Source organism: Moschus berezovskii, chromosome X, assembly GCF_049115385.1.
Source record: "Moschus berezovskii isolate FMDL1 chromosome X, NW_MosBer_1.0, whole genome shotgun sequence".
In the NCBI taxonomy this organism is placed as follows: domain Eukaryota; kingdom Metazoa; phylum Chordata; class Mammalia; order Artiodactyla; family Moschidae; genus Moschus; species Moschus berezovskii.
In genome coordinates, this window is record NC_142488.1 from 108,891,018 (window position 1) to 108,909,246 (window position 18,229).

Consider the following 18,229-nt stretch of genomic DNA (forward strand, 5'->3'; position numbering starts at 1 on the left):
ATGGCTGCAATCAGCATCTGCAGTGATCTTGGAGCCCAAAAAAATAAAATCTGACACTGTTTCCACTGTTTTTCCATCTATTTCCCATGAAGTGATGGGACCAGATGCCATGATCTTTGTTTTCTGAATGTTGAGCTTCAAGCCAACCTTTTCACTCTCCTCTTTCACTTTCATCAAGAGGCTTTTGAGTTCCTCTTCACTTTCTGCCATAAGGGTAGTGTCATCTGCATATCTCCTATAATATGGCCTTAAATTCAATATTTCTGAGAAATAATTTTGAAATAAGGCCCTAGTCTTATGTTGATTCCTATAATATGGGTTTAAATCCAATATTCCTGAGAATGATTTTGAAAGAATCTAGCTTCATACTCCCTGAAAAAATCCATTGTGTACTCTGAAGCAGCTTAACACACACTTGCCTAAGCATGGAAGTTTGCAACAAGCCTATGTTCTATGTATAGCTTATATTCTGCAAAGCAGACTGAATACATTCCAAAAGCAGCAGTCACTTGCCTGTTTTGAGGATTACATAGTCACTTTTGTACTTTTCCTATGCCAAACTGTATTTCATTCAACACTGTTTATGAATAGAGGATGCGCATGTTTCTGTTTATGTGTGTACACTTCATCTATACTCCATTTGTTAAAAGATAACTTTATTTGCTGAATAGATTCTTGATATGTTTTCCCAGCATTTGGAAGTTTATAATGTAAGGAACTGTTTAAATATAAAGCAAAAGAGTAAGTAATGCAGATTGGCCTTCCCATTTTTATGGCCCAAATTGAGACCATCATCATGAAATGAGTCATCATTTCAGTCATTCATTAATACATTCTGGTCTTTAAGTTTTTATCTATCTTGGGCTCTCCAGAGCAGTACCCTAATCTTATGTTGATTGTGTATCCTCAAAGCACCCAGCTTAGTTTTAGGGAGAATACTGTAGGCACTTGATAGTTGATTGATTTCTGTTTTATGATTTTTCAGATAATTATTTGTGTTTTTCCTATTGTTTAGTTTCCCTCAGCCGTTTTCAAAGGAAAGGTAAACATGTGTGCCTCATTTTGCTAGGAGGTTTTAGAGTGCTGCACGTCAAAGATTAGCTCAACCAGGAATGAAGCCTCTGCACTTTTGTATCTTCTGATGAGAAACAACTTTGAGGACACCAAAAGGAAAACCTTTTTAAGGACACATCTGCAGGTCAGTGAAAACTGAAGCTTCTCTTTCTTCTGTTCAATCTTTAGCCTCTCTGCATTAAGATCGAGAGCTCCCCTGTCTAATACAAAGCTATTAGCCACAGGTGGCATCTAGCACTTGAAATGTGGCTAGTCTCAATTCAAGACACATTGACTTTTGAAGACTAAGTACAAAGAAGTAAAAAAAGAAAAAAAAAAAAAAAAGAAAAAGTTAAAAAGTAAAAAAAAAACCAACATAAAAGCTCCTTGACCTGCATACAGGTTTCTCAGGAGGCAGGTTGGGTGGCCTGGTATTCTCATCTCTTGAAGAATTTTCCACAGTTTGTTGTGATTTTCACAGTCAAAGGCTTTCACATAGTCAAGGAAGCAGATGTTTCTCTGGAACTCCCTTGCTTTCTCTGTGATCCTGTGAATGTTGGCAATTTGATCTCTGGTTTCTCTGCCTTTTCTAAACCCAGCTTGTACATCTGGAAATTTTTGGTTCACCTACTGTTGAAGCCTAGCTGAAGGATTTTGAGCATAACCTTACTAGCATGTGAAATGAGCACACTTGTATGGTAGTTTGGCACTGCCCTTCTTTGGGATTGGAATGAAAACTGACCTTTTCCAGTCCTGTCCTGTGGCCATTGCTGAGTTTTCCAAATTTGCTTGCGTTTTGAATGCAACACTTTTAACAGCATCACCTGTTGGGATTTTAAATAACTCAGCTGTAATTCCATCACCTCCTTTGTTCCTAGTAATGCTTCCTAAGGCCCCCTTGATTTCACACTCCAGGGTGTTTGGCTCTAGGTGAGTGCCCACACCATCATGGTTATCCAGGTCCTTAAAACCTTTTTTGTATAGTTCTGTGTATTCTTGCCAGCTGTTCTTTATCTCTTTTGCCTCTGTTTGGTCCTTACATTTCCTATCCTTTATTTTGCCCATCCTTGCATGAAATATTCCCTTGGTATCTCCAGTTTTCTTGACGAGGTCCCTAGTCTTTCCCATTCTATTGTTTCCTTCTACTTCTTTGCACTTTCATTGAAGAAGGCCTGTTACCTCTCCTTGCTATTCTCTGGAATGCTTCATTCAGTTGGGTATATTTTCCTTTTCTCCCTTGCCTTTCACCTCACAGCTATTTGTAAAGCCTCCTCAGACAACCACTTTACCTTCTTGCATTTCTTTTTCTTGGTGATTGTTTTGGTCACTGCCTCCTCCACAGTGTTCATAGTTCTTTAGGCACTCTGTCTACCAGATCTAGTCCCTTGACTCTGTTTGTCACTTCCGCTATATAAACATAAGGGATTTGATTTAGGTCATATCTGAATGGCCTAATGGTTTTCCCTAATTTCTTCAATTAAGCCTGAATTTTGCAATAAGGAGCTCACGATCTGAGCCACAGTCAGCCCCAGATCTTCTTTGTGCTGACTGTGTAGAGCGTCTCCATCTTTGGCTGCAAAGAATGTAATCAGTCTGTTTTCAGTGTTGACCATTTGGTGATGTCCATGTGTAGAGTCGTCTCTTGTGTTGTTGGAAGAGTATGTTTGCTGTGACCAGTGTGTTCTCTTAACACAACTCTCTTAACCTTTGCCCTGCTTCATTTTGTACGCCAAGGCCAAACTTGCCTGTTACTCCAGGTATCTCTTGACTTCCTGCTTTGGCATTCCAATCCCCTATGATGAAAAGGACATCTTTTTTTTTTTTTTTTTTGGATGTTGGTTCTAAAAGGGCTTGTAAGTCTTCATAGAACTGGTCAGCTTCAGCTTCTTCAACATCAGTGGTTGGAGCATAGACTTGGATTCCTGTGATGTCGAATGGTTTGCCTTAGAAACGAACTGAGATCATTCAGTCAGTTTTGAGATTGCACCCTAGTACTGCATTTCAAACTCTTTTGTTGACTATGAGGGCTACTCCATTTCTTCTATGGGATTCTTGCCTACGGTAGTAGATATAGCGGCCATCTGAATTAAATTGGCCTATTCCCATTCATTTTTGTTCACTAAGATATTGATGTTCACTCTTGCTATCTCCTGCTTGATCACATCCAATTTACCTTGATTCATGAACCTAACATTCTAGCTTCTTACACACTATTGTTCTTTACAGCATCGAACTTTACTTTCACCACCAGGCACATTGACAACTGAACATCATTTCCACTTTGGCCCAGCCACTTCTTTCTTTCTGGAGCTATTAGTAATTGCCCTCCACTCTTCCCCAGTAGCATATTGGACACCTTCTGACCTGTGGGGGCAGGGGGAGGTGCTTATCTTTCGGTGTCATATCTTTCTATCTTTTCATACTGTTTATGTTAATGGGGTTCTCACAGCAAGAACACTGGAGTGGTTTGCCATTCCCTCCTCCAGTGGACCACATTTTGTCAGAACTCTCTACTATGACCCGTCTGTCTTGGGTGACCCTGCACAGCATGGCTCAGAGCTTCATTGAGTTATGCAAGCCCCTTCTCCATGAGAAGGCTGTGATCCATGAAGGCTGGGGATAGATTAGTGAATAAAAGAAACCAAAAAATCTATTTTTATGAAACTTACTCTAGTGGTTGAAGACAGAGAAACAAAACAATAAATTTTGTAATATATTAGAAGGTGAATATTTTCATGGAAAAAATAAAACAAAGTGGGGTGATGGGAGGTAAATACAGTGGACAAGCAAAGCTTCATTGAGAAGTTGTCATTTGAGGAAAACTTGAAGGAGGTGAGAGAGGGATCATCTATCTGGCTATGTGGAGGACAAGAACATTCCAGGTAGAGGGAACAGCAGCATGTGAAACAGTGACAAGGCAGGAGTTCTGGTTTGTTCAGTAAATAGCATTGAGGCCTGGGCAGTTGGAACCAGTGAGCAAGAGAAGAGTAGTAGAAAATGAAGTCATGGAGGTGTAGATGGGGCAGCCATAATATGCAGGCCACTGCAAGGACTTTGGCTTTTCCTCCGAGAAAGAAGCCGATGGAGAGTTTTTGAACAGAGAATGACCTTGTCTGACGTATTTTAAAAGGCTTATTCTGACTTAAATACTGAGAATAGATTATAAGTAGATTAGAAATATTTATTTTGGCATTCAAGTTATATACCATACCTGGTATATAGTAAGTGTTAATAAATATCAAATGGTTAGCACATTTTCAAAGCAATCTAACTTTAAAATGACATTTCTGTATAATCAGGATGTTTAGATATACATTAGATATTAGATGATACAAATGGTATTTTTAGGTATGATAATGTAATGATAGTTATATTTAAAAGAGAGATTATTAGAGATACATATAGAATACTGATAAAAATCAGTTAGTGATGTTTAGATCTCACTTTGACTGTTCCAGCAAAAATAAGCAAATACATAAAAGTGGGAAGATTGATAAAACAATTTGAATAAAATGTTGATAATCATTAAAGAAGGTGATGGATACATGGAGTTTAGCACAATGTCTTTAGGGATGATCCTGGTTTATTAGGACAAAGAGGTGAGTAATTAATAAGTAGCAGATTCAGCATAAAGAGGAGTTGGGCTTTAGTGGGTCCGATTTTAGTCAAGCACAATATTACATGATGAGAAAACAAATAGGGAAGAAAGAGGATGAAGCTTTTGTTTTTCTAGTTTTAAGATTTTTTTCATGTCTAAATAGGTATGCAGTGGAACTGATGAAGACCCTGATGATAAAAATGTACCATTTGGACAACGGCCGCTTTGCAAATATAAAGGACATACTGCTGATCTGCTTGATATTTCTTGGTCTAAAGTAAGAAATTCTATTTGAATTTCGTATTCTGTATAACTATTTAGGATAAGAACACATGTTTTATTTGTATGATTGTCACCATCAAGTCTGAATGTCTGTAGCTACTTTGTGGGAGCTACATATTAATTGAAATTTAAGAATAGAAATGATAGATTAGGCTAATAAGAAAATGTTTATATTACTCAACAGCTTCTATCTGGATCTGTCTATATACTTATACTTCTTGCTTCTTTTATAAAGTAGTTTTGCAAAATAACTATCCTCAGCAAAATGCATATGACTTCAGCTGCAAAGATGAAGTCTAACCTAGCCAATCAAGACTGTTTTGGAGCTAGTCTGCTACCTTCATGAAATTATTAATTTAGGTTTAACAATTATATTCTACAAATCAATGGTAAGTCTTCACTTTATGCTTTCTTTCCTTAGAGCAAGATTAAAATACCAATCAAATATCTTAGAAGTTTGCAAAAATTTTAAGAGATATTTTAAATTTCATTTAAGATATCTGAAACATGAAGCTGTTTTTGGAATTTTTGCATTATTCAATATACTTTCTTTGTATTAAAATTTGTCAGTAATCAGAATCTAATATAGATTAAGAATTTGTGGGGGAAAGTAATATTTAAAAGCCTTAAATTGAGAAAAGTCATCCAACTTAACAAAATACTAGCAAGATACTGGTAATGCCCATATATTTTAACTATGTCAGGAGAACTTCACGTATCACAAAGATATCACTGGTATGTATTGGCAAGTCAGATTCCCCGGTGGGTCTGTGACAAAGAATCTGACTGCCAATGCAGGAGACGTGGGTTCATCCCTGGGTCAGGAAGATCCCCTGGAGAAGAGAATGGCAACCCGTGCTAGTACTCTTGCCTGGAAAACCTCATGGGCGGAGGCGCCTGGTGGGCTTCCAAAGAGTTGGACATGACTGAGCGTTCACACACACTAGCAAGTCAGGCTTCCCTGAGCTCCAGCTTTGAGTTACTCCACTTATGAAATGCTGCTCCTCTCATATTTGCTTAGATATTATGGGCACATTTCATAACATCTTTCTCGAGCCTCCTGGAACAAGCTTGGGCCTCACCTGGTAGTCTGATTCTAAATTGAGCCCCAGCTGTACTTTTGTACTTCCCCCTTCCCCCTACCCTGTATGAAATCTGTGTTGTCAGAAGATGGAAGATTAAAGTATCCTTAAATCTGATAATCCTATTCATCTAGAAGAAGAAGTACAAAGCCCCTAATTGGGAACCCTGCACTCATTTTACTGTCTTAAAGCAAGCCAGTATTTTTTGTGAAATGTAAAATGAACTGAAGAAATTAATTCTCCATTGACCCCTGTATCAGTCAGGGTTCTCCAGAGTAACAGAACCAAGAGGAAATACATACATCAGGAGGTTTATTTTAAGGAATTGGCTCACATGGTCGTGGGGCCAAGCAAATTTAAAATCTGTAGGGCAGGCTTTGAAAGCACAGCAGGTGTCATACTGGAGTCTTAAGGCAGAATTTCTTTCCAGAAAACCTCAGTTTTATTCTTAAGGCTTTCATCTGTCTGTGTGCTCCTCCCTTAACCTTTCTTTTTACTTAACTGTTTATGTATGTACATTTCTAGGTCTTATTGGCAATGAGATTCTAAGTCCCTCAAGAGTAGGGTCTGACTTTCTTCACTGTTGTTTCTTTCAGTATCTAGCACAGTTGATATTTATAGGGGGTTTTCTGTTTGTTGAAAATTTATTTTGTGCCAGGTAGCAAGAATTACCTTGTTAGCTCTTTTTTTTTTCTTTAATATTTAACTTGTTAATGCTGTGAGGTGGATGCTATTTCATATTGTGGATTAGAAGACTCGGCCTCTGACCCATCCCAGATCACAAAACTATTTATGGGTAGAACCTAGATCTGAATCTAATTTTTCTGACTCACACGACCAAGCTTAGTTCAAGAAAACTATTTAATTTTGTTTAGTTAATAAGTATATATTGAACAAAAATCTCTTATCATAATAGAACCAGTCTTGACACATCTTTCACATCTTCACTTTTAGGCATGTCTTAGTATTTCTTTTGTATACTTAAACCAATGGACTGTTTGAAGAATTGAATAAATTCAGTTTTAATGAACAGCATACCATAAGTTTAGTCTTTATACACTTGTTATTAAATATCAGGAAATATTAAGCAAACTGTATATACTCCTCAAAACTTCTGGAACTGAATGGACCTTAAAAATAAAAAGAATTATTATTCAGTGTTTCAAAAGTTAATGTAAATCTTTCAAAATTTTTTCGATTTCATTTTATATATATATTTTTTGTTTTTGGGTTTTTAGATTTTTTTCTTTTCTCTTTTTTTAACTTGTCAAAGTTGTATTTTTAGTTGTAAGATATATCTTTATTTTAAAATAGGTATACCACATAATATACTTTCTTTTACACTGGCCCAGATAGCATATATGTATCAGTTCAGTAACATATCTGAATCCATATCTGTACTTAGTCTTTTTACATTCAAAGATTAAAGATTCTTTATTACTTGAAGCAAATAACAAAACATCTCATTTTTCATAAGCACTCTGCACAGTGTTATAGTGGTTAGAGCCTGATCTAGAGCCAGACCACCCGGGTTCAAATTGCCGCTCTGCCCCTGACAAGGTATATAGTCTTAGACAAATCATTTAACCTCTCTACCTCAGTGTTCTCATTTGCAAAAGCAGATAATAATGTACATACCTCATATGGTTGCTGCATGGTGCTGAGAACAATGTTGAGCGTATTGTAAGTATTCAGTAAATATCATCATTATTTCAATTTGTTTAGCACCTTTACTCATGCCAAAGAACACTAAGATTTCTTTTGAGTTTCCTCGTTCAGCATGACTCCTAGTTCCTCCCTTAAATAGATTTGTGTTTAGAAATTAAAGAGCCTCTGCCAGCTGGAAGCTTTTGACAAAGAGATGTTTGGTTTCTGGTGATGAGCCATCCTAATGCCTAAGTCAGTTACACTACCCTCTTCTAGCTTTGACAGTTCTGAGACATTTGACAATTTCTATTCTCTAATTTTCTTGCCTGAGGTGCAGGTGCACAGTAGCTTTTCATTTCCATGCTGCATTGGACGGTGATCTTTTTGAAGGCATGTTAAGTGACAGTTAGGAAACTCATGTAAGTTAAAATTCACTAGTGTTATCAATGTGAAAATAACCGAAGCGATGTTAACTTCCAGTAGGTGCAGACTCCAACGACTGAGGCACACCCTGGTCCTCTCTTGGCATCTTGCAAATTTCTTTCAATAGAAATCATAAGATTCATCCTCATTTCAGAATATGTAACGTGAAAAAGTCTTAGAATCAAAGAAATATGGTATTTAACTATTTGGGGAAAAATGGGATTGTCCAAGTGAATTGGATATCTTTTTGTGCTGTCTGATGCTGCATATAACAGTAATAATAATAACAAAACTTTTGAGGTACTAAAAATGAAAGTTCACTTTTATGGTGTAAATATTTTTTACATGATGATAAAATAATTACTGTCAATTTCTCCATAGAACTACTTTCTGCTTTCTTCTTCAATGGATAAACAGTCAGATTATGGTACATTTCCAGAAGAGAATGCCTTTGCTGTTTACAGCATATAGATTTTGTCACTGCCATAGCTTTCCATGCAAGAGTAAGTGTTTACATGTTTTTTGTTATACTATGAGGAAGGTGAGGGAACTAGGTTTCTCTGGAGGATATCTGGACTACAGGGAAAAAAAATTAATAGCCATATAGTTTACAGCTGCTTAATTTAATGTTTCATTCTGTTTTAGAAATAAGAAAAATAAGAAAGGAACTAAATATTGTACTAATCTGCATTAGAAGAGCTGGAAATATTATAGTGTAAATATCAATATACTAGTGAAAAGTCATCCCAAGTCTTTAATAAAACCTGCAGGGTATAAATAAATAAGATATCCTGTTAAAGAGGAGAGAGGTTGGAGACAGTGGAAGAAGAAAAGACAGCAGGTAAATAAGAAAGGGAAGCATGTAGGCAGGAATAGTCAGTTGTAGGAGAGTCAGGAAGGGAAGAGACAAAGAAAAGGTTGAAAGTGGCAAAGACAAAAATTCATTACAAGATAGACTGAATTCCTGTTTCATGTCTGGAAACATTGTTAATCTTGAGATCTCCTCTTACTCATTTTCAGTGTAGAAAATCCTGTAAAAATAACAAAAAAGAAAGAAAGAAAATCCTGTAATATCTTTCCTCCAGAAGGAATTTTGTATGATTTCAAGTAAAGGAGAAAAGCCTACTATGATGGACTCCAGACCTATCTGATGCCCTTGTAAGACAGATCCACTAAATGCATAAGGCTAGAGAAGCTTTAGTTCTTTGCAGCTGTACGCACAAGGGATGTCATGCGTTGGCGCTGCTTCACCGGCTAGGTTGAAATAAGTGGAAGGCTTGAGCTGACCTTCGATGACTTTCCCTCCCCCATGTTGGTCTATATGATTACATTTCCAATCATGTCCTCAACTCTATATGTTAATGCCCATTGTCTTTTTAATGCAGACTTTCAATTATATTCACATTTCTTTCTCTCTTTCCTCAGATTAAGAAAGAAGAATGACTTTTGTCTCTCAGTATAATTTCCCTCCCTGGGCAGGCTTATAACATGGGCATTAATGAAGTACTTTATTAAGAACTTTTGAAAATTAAAGATGTTTAATCATATCAGTTTGACCATCAAGCTCTCGAGGCTTCTTTCTGAAAAATACCCCCATCCTGTCACCTAAGGATGCAACAGAAGAATGGATTTAGCCCTGTCAGCAACTGGGAACAAAATCCCCCACCTCTATTTTAACTATAATGTATCAGAGTGGAAAGAGAGGGGTATCAGGTGGTGATAGTTATCCATGTGGAACTTTATCATTAAGGTTTCTGTTCAGTCAGCAATTTTCCTATACCTTTATTTGGTTTTATTTTAGAAACTGAAAAGCCTTATTTCTAAAACTTCTACTTAGCTGGAGAGTTTATGAGAGGGGCTAGGGAAGAATGGAGGGATGTTGACATTTTCCTTGGAAATATGACTCTATCAAATAATGTTACCTGGAAGGAAGCAGGGTTCTAAAAGAAATAGCAAAATAGAGATACTCACATATATACATATGTGTATACAAATAAAATGCTGAATTGTAAGACCAAGATAAAGTATTTTTACTTGTTCAGCACTTCTACTGGTATCCATTGAGTTGAGCCTACTATACTATATCCGTAAAAATACCTATTCTATGGAGGTTATCCTTGACAGTCTTGAGAAGTAGGCAAGAAGAATAATCTTGAGTGGAAAAGAAAATCTGTTTCATGTTTTGGTGTCCTAATTATTTTATCTTATCTTTAATTCTTATGTTACCAAAAATTAGAGCAACTTTGTGATAGGCCTGGTTTAGTTTAGAACAAGGTTTCTAAACCTTGGCCCTAATGGCATCTTGGGTTGGATAATTCATTTTTAGAGAGAGAGGGAAGGTTGTCTTGTGCATTGTAGTATGTTTAGAAGCATTTCTGGTCTCTGCCCACTATATGTCAGTAGCGCCCACTCCCTAAATTGTGACAATCAGAAATGTCTCCGGACATTGCTAGATGTCCCCTGTGGGGCCTGTTTGCCCCCATCTGATAATCCTTGGTTGGAAATTGAAAATTGGGTTGAGAATTTAAATAGTGACGCGATTCTCTGCAGACAGGGTGTTGGGGTTCCCAAAAACTGGTTCTGTGAGCTAACATTAGTTACTCTTTTATCCATGTATTACATGTATCCCGAGGAAGGTATGGGCAAATGTCCCATTATAGGATAGTGTTTCCCAAAGCATGTTCCTTGAATGTGCTAGCCCTGCTAAGTGTCACTACCTGACCCCCTGCCGACCCGCTGCAGAAAGGCAGTGATTAAAGATTCAGAACGCGCATTAACAGAGAACCCAGAATTTATCAAACTTATTGGATCACAGAACACTTCTACACGATATTTACTCCATTGTCCGTTAACATCTATTCTTTGGGAAAAGCAGTTTAAGGATATGATACAATGATTACAACCTCAGTTCTCAAAAATGAATATTGAGGTTTCTAATTGTTATTGTTAATGAATATAATGATGCTTACTTTAATACTTTTAAAATAAAATCTTACATATTTTAATATTTATTTCTAATAGACTTGACGTATTGATTTGCTGACTAGTTTTTCTTCATGTGGTAAAATGAAAGCTTCCTCTTTTGCCACCTTTTTAGGATGATAGGTAATTTCTAAGTGGGTCATTGGATGCAAAGCTCTGCCTTTGGAACAGACCTGACAAAAAAGTGGCTTTGTGGAATGAAGTAGATGGTCAAACAAAATTGATCACAGCTGCAAATTTTTGTCAGAATGGCAAATATGCAGTGATTGGAACATATGACGGCAGATGTATTTTCTATGATATAGAGGTAAATGACTATCTTGCATAAATTACATACTTGAATACTTAGAAGACCCTTTTATGGTTTGGAATAAATTGGTGTATCCTCCCTGGGCTTTAACTGCCTTATCTGTAAATTGGGACAAATAATATTCATACCATGTTTGTGTGTGAGTTTGTTCAGTTTATCTTTGAGGTTCTAATTCTGATCTTTTTAAATTGTGGTTTCTTTTTAGCATTTGAAATACCACACACAGAGACATGTCCGATCTACCAGAGGGCACAACAAGGTTGGAAGAAAAATTACTGGCATTGAGCCTTTACCTGGAGAAAACAAGGTACTAAGTAATCAAAACCCTCTCTCTCCACACTATATATAGACTCCGGAAAGTAAGTTCTTCATATCTTGGCTAAGAATATATTTCCTTTCTTATGGAATATTGCTTTTTCTAGTTTTGAGGTGTATTCTATATTTGTGTAACACCCTCTTTTGGTTGTACCTTAAGACAGATTAAATGGTGGTATTCTTAATTTTTCCTTTGATTTTTTTTTCTTTTTTTAATTTATTTTATTGGAGGCAAATTAGCTTACATTAATATATTGCTTGGTTTTGCCATACATTGACACGAATCCGCCCCGGGTTTACATGTGTTCCCTTTCTTGTACCCCCCTCCCACCTCCCTCTTCCCCATATCCTCCCTCCAAGTCATCCCCGTGCACCAGCCCCAAGCATCCTGTATCATGCATCGAACCTGGACTGGTCACATATGATAATATACATGCTACAATGCCATTCTCCCCAATAATCCCACCTTCACCCTCTCCCAGAGAGTCCCAAAGACTGTGCTATATACCTATGTCTCTTTTGCAGTCTCATATACAGGGTTAAGGTTACCATCTTTCTAAATTCCATATATATGCTTTAGTATACTGTATTGATGTTTTTCTTTCTGGCTTACTTCACTCGGTATAATAGGCTCCAATTTCATCCACCTCATTAAAACTGATTCAAATGCATTCTTTTTAATGGCTGAAAAATACTCCATTGTGTATATGTACCAGAGCTTTCTTATCCATTCGTCTGCAGATGGACATCTAGGTTGCTTCCATGTCCTCGCTATTATAAACAGTGCTGCGATGAACACTGGAGTACATGCGTCTCTTTCAATTCTGGTTTCCTCGGTGTGTATGCCCAGGAGTGCGATTGCTGGATCATATGGCAGTTCTATTTTCAGTTTTTTGAGGAATCTCCACACTGTTCTCCATAGTGGCTGAACTAGTTTGCATTCCCACCAACAGTGTAAGAGGGTTCCCTTTTCTCCACACCCTCTCCAGCATTTATTGCATGTAGACCTTTGGATAGCAGCCATTCTGACTGGTGTGAAATGGTATCTCATTGTGGTTTTGATTTGCATTTCTCTGATTATGAGGGATGTTGAGCATTTTTTCATGTGTTTGTTAGCCATCTTTATGTCTTCTTTGGATAAATGTCTAGTTCTTTGGCCCATTTTTTGATTGGGTCATTTATTTTTCTGGAATTGAGCTGCAGGAGCTGCTTGTACATTTTGGAGATTAATCCTTTATCAGTTGCTTCATTTGCTATTATATTCTCCCATTCAGAAGGCTGTCTTTTCACCTTGCTTATTGTTTCCTTTGCTGTACAGAAGCTTTTGATTTTAATTAGGCCCCATTTGTTTATTTTTGCTTTTATTTCCGATATTCTGGGAGGTGGGTCTTGGAGGATCCTGCTGTGATTTATGTCGGAGAGTGTTTTGCCTACATTCTCCTCTAGGAGTTTTATAGAATCTGGTCTTACATTTAGCTCTCTAATCCATTTTGAGTTTATTTTGGTGTATGGTGTTAGGAAGTGTTCTAGTTTCATTCTTTTACAAGTGGCTGACCAGTTTTCCCAGCACCACTTCTTAAAGAGACTGTCTTTTGTCCATTTTATATTCTTGCCTCCTTTGTCGAAGATAAGGTGTCCATAGGTGCGTGGATTTATCTTTGGGCTTTCTATTTTGTTCCATTGATCTATATTTCTGTCTTTATGCCAGTACCATACTGTCTTGATGACTGTGGCTTTGTAGTAGAGCCTGAAGTCTGGCAGGTTAATTCCTCCAGTTCCATTCTTCTTCTTCAAGATTGCTTTGGCTATTTGAGGTTTTTCGTATTTCCATACAAATTGTGAGATTATTTGTTCTAGTTCTGTGAAAAATATCGTTGGTAGCTTGATAGGGATTGCATTGAATGTATAAATTACTTTGGTTATTATACTCATTTTCACAATATTTATTCTTCCAATCCATGAACACGGTGTATTTCTCCATCTATTAGTGTCCTCTTTGATTAGTTTCACTAGTGTTTTATAGTTTTCTATGTGCAAGTCTTTTGTTTCCTTAGGTAGATATATTTCTAAGTATTTAATTTTTTTCGTTGCAACAGTGAATGGAATAGTTTCCTTAGTTTCTCTTTCTATTTTCTCATTATTAGTGTATAGGAATGCAAGGGATTTCTGTGTGTTGATTTTGTATCCTGCAACTTTACTGTATTCATTGATTAGCTCTAGTAGTTTTCTGGTAGAGTCTTTAGGGTTTTCTGTGTAGAGGATCATGTCATTAGCGAACAGTGAAAGTTTTACTTCTTCTTTTCCAATTGTATTCCTTTTATGTCTTTTTCTGCTCTGATTGCTGTAGCCAAAACTTCCAGAACTATGTTGAATAGTAGTGGTGAGAGTGGGCACCCTTGTCTTGTTCCTGGCTTTAGGGGAAATGCTTTCAATTTTTCACCATTGAGGATAATGTTTGCTGTGGGTTTGTCATATATAGCTTTTATTATGTTGAGATATGTCCCTTCTATTCCCACTTTCTGGAGGGTTTTTATCATAAATGGATGTTGAATTTTATCGAATGCTTTCTCTGCATCTATTGAGATAATCATATGATTTTTATTTTTCAGTTTGTTAATATGGTGTATTACGTTGATTGATTTGTGGATATTGAAGAATCCTTGCATTCCTGGGATAAAGCCCACTTGGTCATGATGTATGATCTTCTTAATGTGTTGTTGGATTCTGATTGCTAGAATTATGTTAAGGATTTTTGCATCTATGTTCATCAGTGATATTGGCCTGTAGTTTTCTTTTTTTGTGGGGTCTTTACCAGGTTTTGGGATTAGGGTGATGGTGGCCTCATAGAATGAGTTTGGAAGTTTTCCTTCCTCAGCAATTTTCTGGAAGACTTTGAGTAGAATAGGTGTTAGCTCTTCTCTAAATTTTTGGTAGAATTCAGCTGTGAACCCGTCCGGACCTGGGCTTTTGTTTGCTGGAAGATTTCCGATTACTTCCTCTAGTTCCGTGCTTGTGATGGGTCTGTTCAGATTTTCTATTTCTTCCTGGTTCAGTTTTGGAAAGGTGTACTTTTCTAGGAATTTGTCCATTTCTTCCAAGTTATTCATTTTATTGCCATATAATTGCTGATAGTATTCTCTAATAATCCTTTGTATTTCTGTGTTGTTGGTTGTGATCTCTCCATTTTCATTTCAATTTTTATTGATTTGGTTCTTCTCCCTTTGTTTCTTGATGAGTCTGGATAGTGCTTTGTCAATTTTATTTACCTTCTCAAAGAACCAGCTTTTGACTTTGTTGATTGTTGCTATGGTCTCTTTTGTTTCTTTTGCATGTATCTCTGCCCTAATTTTTACAATTTCTTTCCTTCTACTAACCCTGGGGTTCTTCATTTCTTCCTTTTCTAGTTTCTTTAGATGTAGAGTTAGGTTATTTAGTTGACTTTTTTATTGCTATGAACTTCCCCCTTAGCACTGCTTTTACAGTGTCCCAGAGGTTTTGGGTTGTTGTGTTTTCATTTTCATTCATTTCTATGCATATATTGATTTCTCTTTTGATTTCTTCTATGATTTGTTCATTATTCAGCAGCGTGTTGTTCAGCCTCCATATGTTGGCATTTTTAATAGTTTTTCTCCTGTAATTGAGATCTAATCTTACTGCATTGTGGTCAGAAAAGACGCTTGGAATGATTTCAATTTTTTTGAATTTACCAAGGCTAGATTTATGGCCCAGGATGTGATCTATCCTGGAGAAGGTTCCATGTGTGCTTGAGAAAAAGGTGAAATACATTGTTTTTGGGTGAAATGTCCTATAGATATCTATTAGGTCTAACTGGTCTATTGTATCATTTAAAGTTTGTGTTTCCTTGTTAATTTTCTGTTTAGTTGATCTCTCCATAGATGTAAGTGGGGTATTAAAGTCTCCCACAATTACTGTGTTATTGTTAATTTCCCCTTTCATACTTGTTAGTAATTGTCTTACATATTGCGGTGCTCCTATGTTGGGTGCATAAATATTTATAATTGTTATAACTTCTTCTTGGATTGATCCTTTGATCATTATGTAGTTTCTTTCTTTGTCTCTTTTCACAAAGTTTGTTTTAAAATCTGTTTTATCTGATATGAGTATTGCTACTCCTGCTTTCTTTTGGTCTCTATTTGCGTGGAATATCTTTTTCCAGCCCTTCACTTTCAGTCTGTATGTGTCCCTCGATTTGAGGTGGGTCTCTTGTAGACAATATATATGGGGGTCTTGTTGTTGTATCCATTCAGCCAGCCTTTGTCTTTTGGTTGGGGCATTCAACCCATTTACGTTTAAGGTGATTATTGATAAGTATGATCCTGTTGCCGTTTTCTTTCTTGTTTTGGGTTCGAGTTTATACACCCTTTCTGTGTTTCCAGTCTAGAGAAGATCCTTTAGTATTTGTTGGAGAGCTGGTTTGGTGATGCTGAATTCTCTCATCTTTTGCTTGTCTGTAAAGCTTTTGATTTCTCCTTCATATTTGAATGAGATCCTTGCTGGGTACAGTAATCTGGGCTGTAGGTTATTTTCTTTCATCACTTTAAGTATGTGTTGCCATTCCCTCCTGGCCTGAAGAGTTTCTGCTGAAAGATCAGCTGTTATCCTTATGGGGATCCCCTTGTGTGTTATTTGCTGTTTTTCCCTTGCTGTTTTTAATATTTGTTCTTTGTGTTTGATCTTTGTTAATTTGATTAATATGTGCCTTGGAGTATTTCGCCTTGGGTTTATCCTGTTAGGGACTCTCTGGGTTTCTTGGACTTGGGTGATTATTTCCTTCTCCATTTTAGGGAAATTTTCAACTATTATCTCCTCAAGTATTCTCTCATGGTCTTTCTTTTTGTCTTCTTCTTCTGCGACTCCTATGATTCGAATGTTGGGGCGTTTAATATTGTTCCATATGTCTCTAATATTGTCCTCATTTCTTTTAATTCTTTTTTCTTTTTCCATCTCTGTTTCATTTATTTCTACAATTCTATCTTCTAGCTCGCTTATCCTGTCTTCTGCCTCCGTTATTCTACTGTTTGTTCCCTCCAGAGTGTTTCTGATCTCATCTGTTGCATTATTCATTGTATATTGACTCTTTTTTATTTCCTCTAATTCCTTATCGAACATTTCTTGCATCTTCTCAATCCTTTATCTCCAGTTTATTTATCTGTAACTCCATTTTGCTTTCCAGATTTTGAATCATTTTCACCATCAAAATTCAAAATTCTTTATCAGGTAGATTCCCTATATCTTCCTCTTTTGTTTGTGTTGGTGGGCATTTATACTGTTCCTTTACTAGTTGGGTATTTCTCTGCCTCTTCACCTTGCGTATATTGCTGTGTTCGGGGTGGCCTTTCCGTCTTCTGTCAGTTTGTGGAGTTCTCTTTATTAAGTAGTTACCTCATTGTGTGTGGGGTTGGATGGATGACTTGTCAAGGTTCCCTGGTTAGGGAAGCTTGTGTCGATGTTCTGGTGGGTGGAGCTGGATTTCTTCTCTCTGGAGTGCAGTGAAGTGTCCAGTAATGAGTTTGAGATGTCAGTGGGTTTGGAGTGGCTTTGGGCAGCCTGTATATTGAAGCTCAGTGTTATTCTCCTGTGTTGCTGGATAGTTTGCATAATATGTCTTTCACTGAAACTTGTTGACCCTCGGGTGGTGCCTGGTTTCAGTGTATGTATGGAGGCATTTGATGAGTACCTATCAATTAATGTTCTCTGGAACAGGAGTTCTCTGGTGTTCTCAGGATTTGGCCTTAAGCCTCTGCCTCTGTTTTTCAGTCTTATTCTTGCAGTAGGCTCAAGGCTTCTCCCTCTGTTACTTCCAAGGCAGTTCCTTCTGTTGAAAAAGCTCTTCTGTTTTCTGGTCTCCTCAGTGTCTAATTCCCGTCCTGACACCAGGATGTGGTGGTGGACACTTTTTTTTCCCCCGGCTCACCTATTCAGTCCTGCTATGGGGAGGGAGGAACAGCTAACCAATATCCCTGGCATCTCTGGGGAGTGCTCGCAGTGTCTCCGCTACACTGGGAATGCTCCTTCTCAAGGCGCATGTGCTTTCCCTGTTTATGCTGCTTAGGCTTTAGTTTGCTCTGCTGCAAGCTGTCCGCGGCTGGCGCTGGGTTGCATGCACTTCCCAGGTCTGAGCGGCTCAGGTTCAGGTCCACGGGTACTCGACAAAGGTGCAGACTTGGCTGGGCCTGCGTTTTGTGCCTTCCCCGGTCCGAGCAGCTCAGGTGACCAGGCGTTTGGCGAGTGTGGTCGCTGCAACTTATCGCCTTCCCGGTCCCTGCCGCGTGGTTTTCTGGGTGTACAACCGGCACACTTTCTCAGGCGGATATCGACCGGCCCGAACCCAAGAAGTCCTGGCCAGCAAGGAAGCCTGCCTGCAGCTTGGCACGGGAAGCCTCTCTGGGGCCGCGGCTGCCCCCGCCCCGGTGCAGACTGCCCTCCCCGCCGTCATCGGCGGGGGGTGGGGGATGGGCCGCCTGTTGCCGGCTCGCTCCGCTCAGCGCCCCGTTCTCTGGGCGGGGCTGGTGGAGC

The 18,229-nt window shown here is 37.9% G+C and overlaps 1 protein-coding gene across 1 annotated transcript in view; it reads left to right on the forward strand.

The window, feature by feature from the left end:
- The window catches only part of LOC129563989 (succinate--CoA ligase [GDP-forming] subunit beta, mitochondrial-like), a 50,316-nt gene that overhangs the window by 6,523 nt on the left and 25,564 nt on the right, over positions 1-18,229 (forward strand). Inside the window, 2 exon segments of the mRNA XM_088834295.1 lie at positions 1,070-1,198; positions 4,815-4,928. Of these exon segments, the coding sequence (XP_088690421.1) occupies positions 1,070-1,198; positions 4,815-4,928 (243 nt within the window).